Here is a 12478-nt window from a genome sequence, read left to right as displayed (position 1 = left end):
GTGGCTGCTGATTTTGTAACACCTGAGATTCAAACCTGGGTCTCACGGCGTGGAAAAGGACACTAAAACCAAACATCTTATTCACACGCCTAAGAGGGAATCCCACCTCGGCCAGAGGGGATTTCATGTCCTTGCAATTATATAAGGCCGGTCCACACACCGGTGTCATTTGGGGATAATGGTTGCAAGGAATTGCAACTACTTGAAGTTGCAAGGAGTTGTGTTGCGAATCATTGGTGTGGACTTTAAAGACATACCTACAGTATCTCCCTCTCGGCCAGGGGAGATAGCATGTCTTCAGGCAGAGGCGCTGAGCCACTCTGCTACAGTTTCACTCCCGACACCAGAGTTCCCTGATCCAGATATTCCCAAACTGTTCCATGCCAAGGTCCGCCAAACAGCCATACATAGCCTCATGGCTGCGGCAGTGCGGCACACCTATTGCCAAATCACTTGCGAAAACAACCAAAATAGCAAAAATAGCCTATCTACTCACGGAGTAGCATCACGGTAGATCATAAAGGTGTGATGGATGTTATTTATGAAAAAGGAAAACCTTTTTTCCTCTGTGTGCACATGGGGAGGAGAGCATGTTCAGCGAGGCCAGCCTGGGTGCCATAGCCGAGTGGGTAGTGAGCCCGCCTGGGCAGCCAGAGGCCCTGGTTGTCGCAGATTCGATTCCAGGCCAGGCCAGCAATGTGTCGATGTGTGTCTCTGAGCAAGACTCATAACTCCTAATTGCTCCCTGTGCGCCGGAGATTGGCTGCTCTCTGTTCCTAGTGATTATATGATGACTAAATTATTATTATTTATTTATTATGCTTGGCAATGCAGGTACACCCCTAAACATGTATCTAGGTCTGTGGTTCTCAAACTCTTTCGTGTCAAGGACCCCCAAATTGATATGTATTTGGCTGCGGACCCCCATCTGAAAAGGTTTCGTGCCAGAGACCCCCAGAAGAGATTTAGAATATTTAAAAGAAATCTAAATTATTCAAGATTTTTTTAAACATCAAAAACATGAATATTTTCAAAAATAGCAGATGTACAAGCTTGTAGTGCAGCACAAAGTGACGAGCCGGGAGCTTGTAAATCTGCTGTTTTTGAATAGCCAACATATAAATGGATAAAGTGGTTAAAATGATTGTGGAGTGATATTAACAAATGCATGGGGACCCCCTGGAACCCCCTCCAAGGACCCCTGGGCACGGGGGTCCCCGGACCCCACTTTGAGAACCACTGATTTAGGTATGTCTTTACATAACTATATGCACAAAGATAGATGAACTTCTTGATTTGAATTGGTTGAATGTGTACTTTTTTGCATGTGTCTTTTAGTTTTTTGGGTCTTTTTTTAATGACGGGGAGCATTACTGGGTGTATGGAAAACAGGAACATGAAATAAAATTGGCTAATGTGTTTGACATTATTTATGGGTGAGTTGCAATAAAAGTGTTAAAAGTGTATGGACAACATGCAGACAGCAGGGTTTTCAAGATTGCTTCAATTCGTTTTTTTTATTGTGCAGTCAACACAAATATGAATACACACTGTGCCTCCCGGTTGCAGACACGACAACTGGCATGAAGCAGAGTCAACTGTGGAATGATTTGTAAGGTCTATGGCTTTAATACCAAGCATGACACCTATCTGTCTATTTACATACAAACAACATATCCACTCGTTGACGGTTTGAAAACTGGAGCAAAAAAAAAAAAGAGAAAAAAAAAAAAGAAAACCATTTTTATAAATAGAAAAGGGGGAGGGAAGGCCTCTATGGGCCTAGGAAGGGATCAAGTCTCTTTCACGGAGACAGCTTAAAAGCTTGATTTTACTTACTTGCGCGCCAGTGTTCGGGCGTCGGAAGTAGCCTATTTACAAGCTCACGGCGCGTCGCACCGCGACACGCCGCGAGCTTGTGAATCGGCCGCTTCCGGTATGCACCGCGGCGTGCGATCGAGTATAAATCAGGCATAACACTCAACAAGAGTTGTACATATCCCACTTTTTTTGTTATGGCACCAGTATCAAACCACAGCCGCGTCTGGTTGGCTTCCATCAAACAAGCAGTTTCAACAGAGCTAGTATGCACTGAACCAACACGTACAAATAGAATAATAACTAACAAAACAAAAAAAAAACAGACTAAAAATTAGAGATAAATCTTGACTGTCATATGAGGTATTGTGGATCAAAACCTTTTTTATCTACAATTTTCCTCTTTTTTTCTTTTTTGGAATAGCACAGAAAATCAATATTAAGTAATTATACACAACTGATCACATAAAAATCTACATAAAAACAACAAGCAAGGATGTCAATAACATAATTTTCTATGAGAAAATTCAAACTAGCATAGCAGTATATTGACATTTATATGTATAAAAAAACAAAAAAATGTAGCAGCAACACAATAGGAGAAAAGCATTGTTTCTTTTTTTGTCATTAGTTTTTCTTTATGTTTGTTTTTACACGTAGCTGGGATTTCGTTTCCATAGCAGCGGAATAACAAGGAGTGTTTCTCTCCTACTCTGTGTCCTTTAGTATACAATCAGAGACCTAATTGAGCTCCACAGCATTAAGAAACGCTGTCGAGCCATTAAATGTTTTTTTGCCTCTCTTTGTCACTTTCAACGTCTTTAATACCTCCTCTGTCTCTCTCCTCCGTCTCTCATTCTTGCCGTCTTCGCTCTCTACTTTTCTTAGGCAAGCCGCAAAACACAGCCCATGTCTTTAGGTTTGTGCAAAATCATCTCCGTAGTCTAAACACTCCCATAGCCCCCCCCCCCCAATTCCCTTCCCCAAAAACACATGGGCGGGGTCTTAACAGCGGTGGGGAGATACTGTACTGATTCTGGAGGCCTCGGAGGTAGGGCCGGGGCGATATGGTCAAAAACAAATATTTTTGACCTAATACCTCGATAACGATATTGTGACGATAATATCGTGTTGTGACGATAATATCGTGTTGGGACAATGTACTTTTTTCTTTTTTACAAATATTGTCAAAAATAACCGATCTACAAGCCAATCCACAAGCTTGCACCGCGTCGTGAGCTTGTAGATCTGTTCGATCTGCTAAGGCTTTTGCGTGATTACAACCAGGAAAAAGACAACACTTAGGTCATAACACAACATGACGATAATCCAATATCCCAAACGATATCTAGTCTCATATGATATCTATATATTTCCCAGCCCTCCTGGGAGGTAAACCCTCATGTTCATTAGAGTGGGGTGAGGTTTCCAGAGTGGATCCTGTCAGAACCACACTAGCGTGTCCCTTTAACATGGATCACGTACAATCGGAGCGTGAACCTTTGTTTCTTTTTTTTTTGCAGGCATCCGTTCTCCTCTTCAAAGCAGTCCCACCGTAGCTAAGATACCCGCTCGATCCCCCCATTCCATTTTTTGTTGCCTTACCAACTCAATGTGATTTTCTTTTCTTTTTTTTACATGAGCCAGCAAAGCTGACTAAAAGTGCTTTTTTTTTTTTTTAGAAAACAAAATTGGAATGGTATTAGAAGGTAAGATATATATAACTACATCAAACAAAGGAAGAAAGAAAAAAAGAACTGTGGGCTGCTCCGCCAGGAATGTGTGTGTATACATGATGGATTTTAAGCTTATTAAGTCATAGCTAGCTGAATGAGTAATAATCATACACAAACTGGACTATATAAGGTTTGTGGGCAGTACTCATTTTTGTGTAGCTATGAGCGGTTTCAAGTCGTCCAAACCTGACACCAGCGACCCACAGTCACCTTCAAAACGGCAACAGAGCGCGACGTCACGATAATACACGACACACTGTCGCCTTGTGAAGCCCAGCCCAGCTTTAAAGAGAAGAGGCAGGAATAATTCTGTACGAGTTCTAACGTGATAACATAATAAAGTGACTAAACGAACACACAAGCAAGCAGGGATACATGAGTGTCGGCACAACAAGACACACAAGGAGGCTTAGGCGCCTTTCACACTCCGCCGAAAATAGCAGGTCTATAAGCTCTACCGCGCGTTGCGTGAGTTTGTAGATCTAGTATTTTCAGAGCATAAATTAGGCATACTGGATACTAACATAAACAAACAATAAGCCTCTTCTCTTTAATAAGTTGTCAGATTAAAAATAAAATAAAATAGAAAGAAGAGAAATAAAAGCTAAAAACAGACTACACAGTCCTACTCTTGAGATGGTTTAGTAGGCGAGAGCAAAGTCTGGTAATTTAAAAATCCTAAGTTTAATATATCAGGGCATATATAAGAAAACAATGTCTATGTTTATGGGGCTTAGACGTGATGCCACCATCTTTTTTTCTTTCTTTATTTTCCGCCCCGGCCGGGGCAGGCGGGGTGTGTGTGTGTGTGTGTGTGTGTGTGTGTGTGTGTGTGTGTGTGTGTGTGTGTGTGTGCGTGTGTGTGTGCGTGTGTGTGTGTGTGTGTGTGTGTGTGTGTGTGTGTGTGTAGGGGTGGTGGTGGGAGGGAGGGTTCCGTGGTATTGTCTTGAAAGAGCAGAGACTGCTTATGGGTCCCGTCTCGCGGCGACCTAAAGCAGGCAGGTGTGTTGAGGTGTCAGTCAGGGCGCAGTGGGCAGGCAGATGCGGGCCATCGGCCAATGAGGACATGGCCGGGTTACAAAATAGGCGGGGCATCCATATTCATAGGGGGGAAGACGTTCTCCCAGGCTCCTCCCACCGTCTCTTTACCCAGAAGGCCTCTCTCTCTCTCTCTCTCTCTCTCTCCGACTGGCCATACAGGTGAGGTCTGCAAGTGTGGAGGTGATCGCAAATGTAACATCGCCGCCGCGGGGGGCGGCCAATCAGATGTTGATGTCTCTGACGTCGGTGGGCGTGCACGACAGGTCCACGTCCTCCTCCACGCGCTTGGTTTCCGTGGAGATGGCGTGATGCTGCTGCTGCGCCTGGCGGAGGCTGGACTCCAGCAGCGACTCGATCTGCTCCTGACACGACCGCAGACAGTCCTGATTGGAGGAGGAGGAGGTCACATGGTCAGAACACGGCTACTGTCTCATTCTGTACTTTTTTATTTGTTTTTAATCAAAAGTACCAATACCACAATATATAAATGGCTACTCTGTTCACTCAACGTTTTATTTTAGTGAAAGTACAAACGTCTTTTTTTACATCAAAATACAAGATGTAGAGAGAAATACTAGAGGATAAACTAAATATATACGGTTTAAGTGGTTAAAGAGAGAGCTCTGATCGTCTGGCTATGCAAGACTAATGTGGTAGTAAAACAATAATAATCCATGGGAACATGATCCAGTGTGACTCTCTATGTTTCTGTGTGGTATTTTATGGTTTGGATGTTGTCATCTTTTCCCTTTGCTCAATATCTCAATGCTCTGTCATGTATTGTACTGTGAGTACTTGGGTCTTCTCCTTTTTTCTCTCCTCTACACCAAATCTCTCTGGCAAAAATAGCTGACTTTACAAGCTCACAACACGTTGTGTTACGACGTGGTGTGAGCTTGTAGATTGGCTAATTTCGCCGAATGTTTGCCCATTATGAAATGCCCAGTAATAGGGATGCTAGGGTTCATGTGGTTAACACGTATGGCCTATACATTTAGTGTATGAAGAATAGTGAAAATAAGAAATCTTCTTAAGAAATGATATGAAATTCTTTGGAACAGTTTGAACATTTCTGAAACTCTCTCTCTCCCATAGTGACAAGCCCAAAATAGGGACGTGTGTGTGTGTGCGTGCGTGCGTGCGTGTGTGTGTGTGTTTGTCTCTATTTTGCAATTTAGGCATTTAGCAGACAGTCTTATCCAGAGCGGCTAACAAAGTGCAAGGTCCGAGGTTTGTGACATGAACCCTGGTCAACCAACAACAGGCTGAGCGCTCCAGGAAAACAAGTAGACGTGCCCATAAATACATGGATGTGGATTCGCGTTCCTTACTTAAGCTCTAATATACTTTGTCGTGGCACGTCTAAAAGCTCACAACAACGCATCATGTTGTGAGCTTGTACATCGGTTATTTTTCGGTTTATGTGTGTGTGTGTGCCTGTGTGTGTATGTGCCCGTTTGCGTTTGCGTGTGTGCGTGTGCGTGTGCGTGTGTGTGTGTGTGTGTGTGTGTGTGTGTGTGTGTGTGTGTGTGCGCGCGTGCGTGTGTGTGTGTGTGCCCGTGTGTGTGTGTGTGTGTGTGTGTGTGTGTGTGTGTGTGCCCCCGTGCGCGCGTGTGTGTGCGTGTGTGACAGTCTCTCTCTCTCTCTGACGTACCGGGTCGCTGCGTATGACCTGTGACAGGAAGTTGGTGAGGTTCTGGGAGGAGAGCGAGGCATCCTGGCTCTTCAGGTACAGACCCTGTACCGCTGCCACCACGCTGCCCGCTGCCACCATGGACGGAGGGCTGGCGATGAAGTTCACATCTGTAACACACATCCAGAGGGCTTGTTAAAACCAACACAGAACGTTTTATAAGAGGAGGTGTGTGAAAAGGAATCAACTGCTTTCAACCTGTCGTCCCTAGACAGTAGGCATGTTGGTATATATGGCAAGATAGTCGCAGTTTCCAAAAATGTTGGATCTACAGGGCTTAAGGGGTTAAGTGACATAGTTCTGGGGATCCAAAAAAACAATCCACGACAGAAACTGACGCATAGATATGAAAAATAAACTCAAAAAGCCAATGAAATTTAAGCGATTCTAGTGAATAACAAGAACAGGATAAAGGGAACTGTTAACACCATCAAGCTCGGGATGTTGTGACACAATGTCACCTGGTCCCGATTGACTGACATTAAAGGATAGTTCAGGGGGAATCATAAGGCAACGCGAGAGCGCCCCCCTTAAGACAGTTTCCTGAGTAGTCCTTCACGGGACAAAATAGCTGATCTAAAAGCTCACAGAGAGGCGGCCTAGTACAGAGCCCTGGGGGACTCCGGCATCCCATTCGCCAAGAATAGCAGATCTACCGCATTGTGAGCTTGTAGATCGGCTATTATTGGCAAAGACATTCGGTGTAGACAGAATAAAGCGGTCAAGTTGTAACTCAAGTCTAGTTCTCTAAGACTACAGGGGTTTAAGTGGCTATAAGTTAAGAGACGTTCATGCTGCTGAGACGAACCGATTGCTGCGCAGCAAAAACAACCATTTTCACCGCATAAACACACCCCGCGACCAATGAATAATCCTGTCATAAAAAAAAACTCCATCTCTCACACATCAAAGGAAAACGTGACCAATCAGCGCTCTCCCACAAATGTCACATACCTCTGTGACTCGTTTAAAGTTTACTGCAGAAGCACGAGCAACACTAACTATTCTGAAATATCACAAATAGGCATTAATGTTTGAGACCAAGTTATCAAGCTCAGTGACCACTGAGCTTGATATAAAAGAAAAAACTATTTTTCTTTTATATGAAAAAAGAGGCATTTTTAATCTCATATGGTAGCAGCTTGGTACCATATGTATCTGAATCTATGTACCAATTCCAATTATTATAATTATTATTATGCTTGTTTACAGTTGCTGTTTTTCTTACTGTTTGCATTTTGCTGTTTTTCATCCACAGAGGAAAAGCAGACATGCTAACCCTCAACATGTAAATACATTTCGTGCAACTTGAATGCCTTAATTCAGGGGTCTTCAACGTTTTCAGGCCAAGGACCCCCTAGCTGAGAGAGAGATGAAGCGGGGACCCCCTCTATATTGTATAAAATTGTGTTTCAGATCAACTTTTGCTGCTCTTTTTTCCCTCGACACCTATACCTCTTTGCCAAAAATAGCCGATCTACAAGCCCACAACGCCTCGCAGCGCGAGGCGTTGTGAGCTTGTAGATTGGCTATTTTGTCTAAAGTCCTCCTCAGAAAAGGGATGCTAGGTTTCAAGTGGTTACGGTAAAAAGAAAAATCATATCACACAAAGATTTGGCGGACCCCCTGTAGTAACGCTGAGGACCCCCTAGGGGTCCCGGACCCCCTGTTGAAGACCCCTGCGGCTTAATTTATTCTACGTGGTATGACACCACCATACGACGGTGTAAATAAACGGGGCTTATATAACATGTTAAAAAAACAGCAGTGACTTTGTGGGCCTTTAGCGTCTCGTACCTGTAGCGCAGAGGGCCACAAACGTCTGGGCGTGCTTCCTAAGGATCTGCTTGGTGCTCGAGTGGATGTTCAACTTCGACAGGAAGTGCTCGATGAAGTCGTGGGGCGTGACCGACGCCAGGTCCCACTTCAGCTTGTTGAGAACTAGCAGCTCCATTTGCTAAACGAGGAGGGAGGAGGACACAAGCAGATGTCAAGACATGTGGTTGGTGGCAGCAAGGGACGCATGACACAGAGGTAGGACGCACACACACACACACACAATCCCATGTCTCACACTCTAATACAGTGGTTCTCAAAATGTTCAGGCCGTGACCCCCCCCCAAACAATCATATTTGAACTGGAGACCCCCCCCCCACCCTGACAAGCACTTGGAATTGTAGGAGTTGAGGCGGTGTTACTTTTAGTTTGACTCGGTTCCACAGATAAATGTTGTGAAAATAGCCGATCTGCAAGATGTCAACACCTCGCATTTGCCTTCCTTACATTATTTGACAATTTGGACACAATGTTTGACCAGTTTTTATAGTATAGTTTGTTGATCACTTTTGATGCAGTAATGGTCTTTTTTCATTTCATTTATTTTTTTCTCTTCAATTCTTTTTTTGTATTAAAATACCTTAAATTGTCACTTTACTGTCATCTGTAGGGACCCCCCCCCCAAAAAAAAAATCATGTGGGGGTCCTGACCCACAGGTTGAGAAACACCGATCTAATACACAATGGAACATGCAGCACACACAACTCCATCACATCTCTCCTCCCCCGCCCCCCCCCCCCCCCCCCCTCTCTCTCTCTCTCCCTCTCTCGCACACACGCACACGCACTGACGCACACACACGCACGCACGCTATCTCTGCTATGTGTTTTGGCGGCCACTGGGGGTCGCTACAAGCCCGGGTGATTCCTGGAGAGCAGTCACACAGGGCGGCTCACAGAGACCATTCATGAAACGAGAGAGGCCTTCCTCCCCAGCCCAGCCAGTCAGTCACCATGGGAAAGTTAACAGGCAGCCATTCAGAGACTTGCTGCTGCTGCTGCTGCTTTGCTATCTCAGACTCTACTTTTACAACTTCCTAAATGGCTGCACATCAATTATGACAAGGACTTTTTTTTTTTTTTTTTCCAATATATATATTAGTTTTACAATTATCATCGTCAACGATGTGACATGATGAAGTATACCTATATTGCCAACAACGTTGTGTTATTTTCTTGACCATAACGACCCCTGGGAGTGCATGTCTGCCCCATGTGGGCCCTGTGTGTTATGCAACATCCATGTTTAGGAAGAGAGAGAGACATAGAGAGACAGAGAGAGAGACAGACAGACAGACAGACAGACAGACAGACAGACAGACAGACAGACAGACAGACAGACAGAGAGAGAGAGAGAGAGAGAGAGAGAGAGAGAGAGAGAGAGAGAGAGAGAGAGAGAGAGAGAGAGAGAGAGAGAGAGTTATTAGGCATCTCAATTTACCAAGAGCTCCCCTGGCCGGACCGAGTTGTCTGTGTAGATGCAGAGTTTCTCCGCCGTTAGGGGGACGGTCTCCTTCATCTTGGAGGCCAGGAACATACACGTCGCTCCCAGCAGCTGGAGCCTCGTTTTCCTCGTGGGCTCCACCGATAAAAACCTGTCCAAGTAGTTCATAGCCAACGGAAAAACCTCCTCCTCGCATTTCTGTTCCTCGCAGACCTGTTGTTGAAGGGAGCGAGCATAGAACAGGAGCAATTAGACAGGAATAACAAGCATGCATGGCATTGCTTCCTGTCAAATGCAAGAGTTTGACCAAAAAATGGGGTCAAATGACTCTGTAAGGGTCCTTTTGACACTCACGAGTCAAATGAACACTGTGTTTTACAGAGTGCAGCGTGCACGACTGTTATGTGATCAATAGAGACATTTAAGGCTTTAATGGGGCTGAGAGTAAACGAAATAGTGCAATGCAAAGAGACGAGAAACATTTAAAGTGCATTGCAATCCTTCTTTGGAATAATGTATAATGTGATGACGCATGGTATAACTGCATAATCCGGTGATGCAGCCTAATTCACAGGCATCCATAATGTTAAAGTCGACAGGTTATTCTATAATAACGCACTTTATCATAACAGTTGTGGGGATTTTCTTAGTTTCCAGTCAGTTCTGTCTGACACACAAAGGTGGCGTCAACTGCAAGTTTCACTCTCGATTTTCAACTTCGTCATCTTTTCAAAAAATAATTAGAAATATTTAAAAATTGCCCCGGCGCACATAATTGACATGTAAATGTACCTCGTCGCATGCTTTATCGGGTGCGACCGAAATGTGTCGAATCGGGGAACATTAAGACATTTAAACAATTTAATTTCCGAGAAGTGGTGCTTCCAACGTGGACCCATGCGACATTTCTGCTCCGGGGTCGGCGACGGCACACTTTCAGAAATTAATAAAAAATACAAGGAATGCAAGAAATCCATCCAAAAGCACATGTAAATGTCGACAAAAGGGTGATCTATCAAACCCGACTGTTTAAATGGCTCTGATCACGACGTTTTCGGAGGAAAAGTGCGTTTTTTCACGATCAAGCCCGAAGACATGTACGATTCGCCATAAACCAAAACAAAACTTTACAAGTTCGTACACGCAGATCACGCCACAGGTGCGATCATACGATCAGCTTATGATATAGACACGGTTGTCGGTCAGTGCACTGGGTTATTGTCATTTCTGGCATTATTAGGGATTTTTAATGATATTAAAAATGCTTGATCATAGACAACAAAGATGGCTGCGTAATACTGGCACGGGCCAGGACTGCATACGTGTACATTGCCTGTTAATTTGGAATATTTTTTTCTTTTCTCCACGTATAATTACATTTCCACGAGATTCCCGAGAAACGCAGGGATTGATTGACGAGTGACAAAAAGCATCGTGATCGTGGTATAAATTGTAACTAATAAGTCATATGTCTGGGTTATAGGGACCACCCAGCACAGCACACACACACACATGAGGACATAGTTTTCGGAACGTTTATGTAACATGCATGCTAGTGACACTAGTGCAATTATAAAGATATTAACCACGATCAGTCAAAAGCCAGACTTTTTATTAGTTCTTCCAACACATCTGATCTGATCTTAAGGTCCGAAGTGCAACAAAGTCTCCACATTCAACCAGATCACAACAACAAAAAAAGCAGCAGCTCCGCAATCAGGGGGAAAAGGGGAACAAGAAATATATATATATATATTTTTTAATGTAGCCTAATAGAACAAACCTCCAGCATCCACGTCGCAACTATTTTCCTCATCTTGGGAACGATCTCTTTCTGGACGCACTTGAAGTAGTTGGGAGCGGGCAGGTAGCTCTCCTCTGCCCGCAGCAGAGTGTGCAGAACCCGGTCATTGAGGAGGTTGACGTCCTGGTAAGCCCTCCGGATCGTATCCACCTCGCAACACAGCAGCTGGTGTTCCATAGTATTATTATTATTATTATTATTATTATGTTTTATTATTATTAACGATATTCTTCTTCTTCTTCTCTCTAGTCCTTTTCTCTGATGAGGAGGAGGAGGAGGAGGAGGTGGCTGATCTTGGGGTAAAAGTTTGTCTTTTAGAGAGGAGAGGTATTATTGTGTTATAGTGTCTGGATGCTGTTGGTTGGTTGTGTCTCCTCCGGTGTCCTACAGTCCTCTGAGCGACGACCCGCACAGCCCGCACACACTAAACCTCAGGGAGAGAGAGAGAGAGAGAGAGAGAGAGAGAGAGAGAGAGAGAGAGAGAGAGAGAGGAACGCGGGGGCGAGCGTTCTGCTGCGCGGTGACGTCAGCTGTTGTTAACGGAGGGGGGGGGTAGGCGGAGGAGGGGGGAAGGGGGGACCGGCGGGGGGGAGATCAAAGCGACGGGCAGTCTGCGAGGGAGCGCGCTAGGAAGGAGAGTCTATAGAGAGAGGAGGATAAACTCTAGAAGCCCCCCCACCCACCCCCTCTCTCCCTCCCCCTCCCCTCCCCCACCTCGCTTCTCCTTAAAAAAAAAAGAAAAAAGAAAAAAAAGAGAAGTCTCCCCCCTCCCTCTCCTTATATCCTATAGGTATGGTAATGGAAGGTCCCTGGATTCCGTGGTGGCGGACGGTCGGGGTGGTGGTGTGTGTGGGTGACTGGGTGAGGGGCGGGGGTACCGAGGAGTTTGGTGTGTGTGTGTGTGTGGGGGGGGGGGGCTATTCTGGCTGCCGGCCCAGCGTCTGCATCAGGATTCTGGGCCGGTGGTCTGCTGCTCTGCCCAGGGGAGGGAGGGGAGCTCACTGAGTGTGTGTGGTGGTGTCGGTGGTGTGTGTGTGTGTGTGTGGACTCAAGCGGCTACTAGGGGGCAGTATGTACTGTGCCAGCAGCACACAGGGACCCCCAC

General features: G+C 45.1%; 1 protein-coding gene across 1 annotated transcript; it reads right to left on the bottom strand.

The window, feature by feature from the left end:
- Window positions 1–4329: 4329 nt before the first annotated feature.
- Window positions 4330–11796, bottom strand: ccnd1 (cyclin D1). Its single transcript, XM_080429330.1, has 5 exons — window positions 11353–11796; window positions 9567–9782; window positions 8086–8245; window positions 6250–6398; window positions 4330–4978 (listed from the first exon to the last, which is right to left on the bottom strand). The coding sequence occupies exons 1-5, from the start codon at window positions 11548–11550 to the stop codon at window positions 4817–4819; spliced, it is 885 nt and encodes a 294-aa protein (XP_080285456.1). The 5' UTR covers window positions 11551–11796; the 3' UTR covers window positions 4330–4816.
- Between the last annotated feature and the right edge of the window lie 682 nt (window positions 11797–12478).

The sequence above is a fragment of the Gymnoscopelus braueri genome (genome assembly GCF_963280865.1).
Source record: "Gymnoscopelus braueri genome assembly, chromosome: 1".
In the NCBI taxonomy this organism is placed as follows: Eukaryota; Metazoa; Chordata; class Actinopteri; order Myctophiformes; family Myctophidae; genus Gymnoscopelus; species Gymnoscopelus braueri.
Note: the sequence above shows the minus strand (reverse complement) of the source record. Positions and strands in the feature narration are given on the sequence as shown.

Bases quoted from the DNA above. Each gene is read 5' to 3' on its own strand.
- ccnd1 (XM_080429330.1), bottom strand. From the start codon at position 11,550: ATGGAACACCAGCTGCTGTGTTGCGAGGTGGATACGATCCGGAGGGCT. The intron at 6,399-8,085 runs GTACGAGACGCT...TGTGTGTTACAG, and splicing joins TGTGGCCCTCTGCGCTACAG to ATGTGAACTTCATCGCCAGC. The intron at 4,979-6,249 runs GTACGTCAGAGA...TCCTCCAATCAG, and splicing joins AGGTCATACGCAGCGACCCG to GACTGTCTGCGGTCGTGTCA.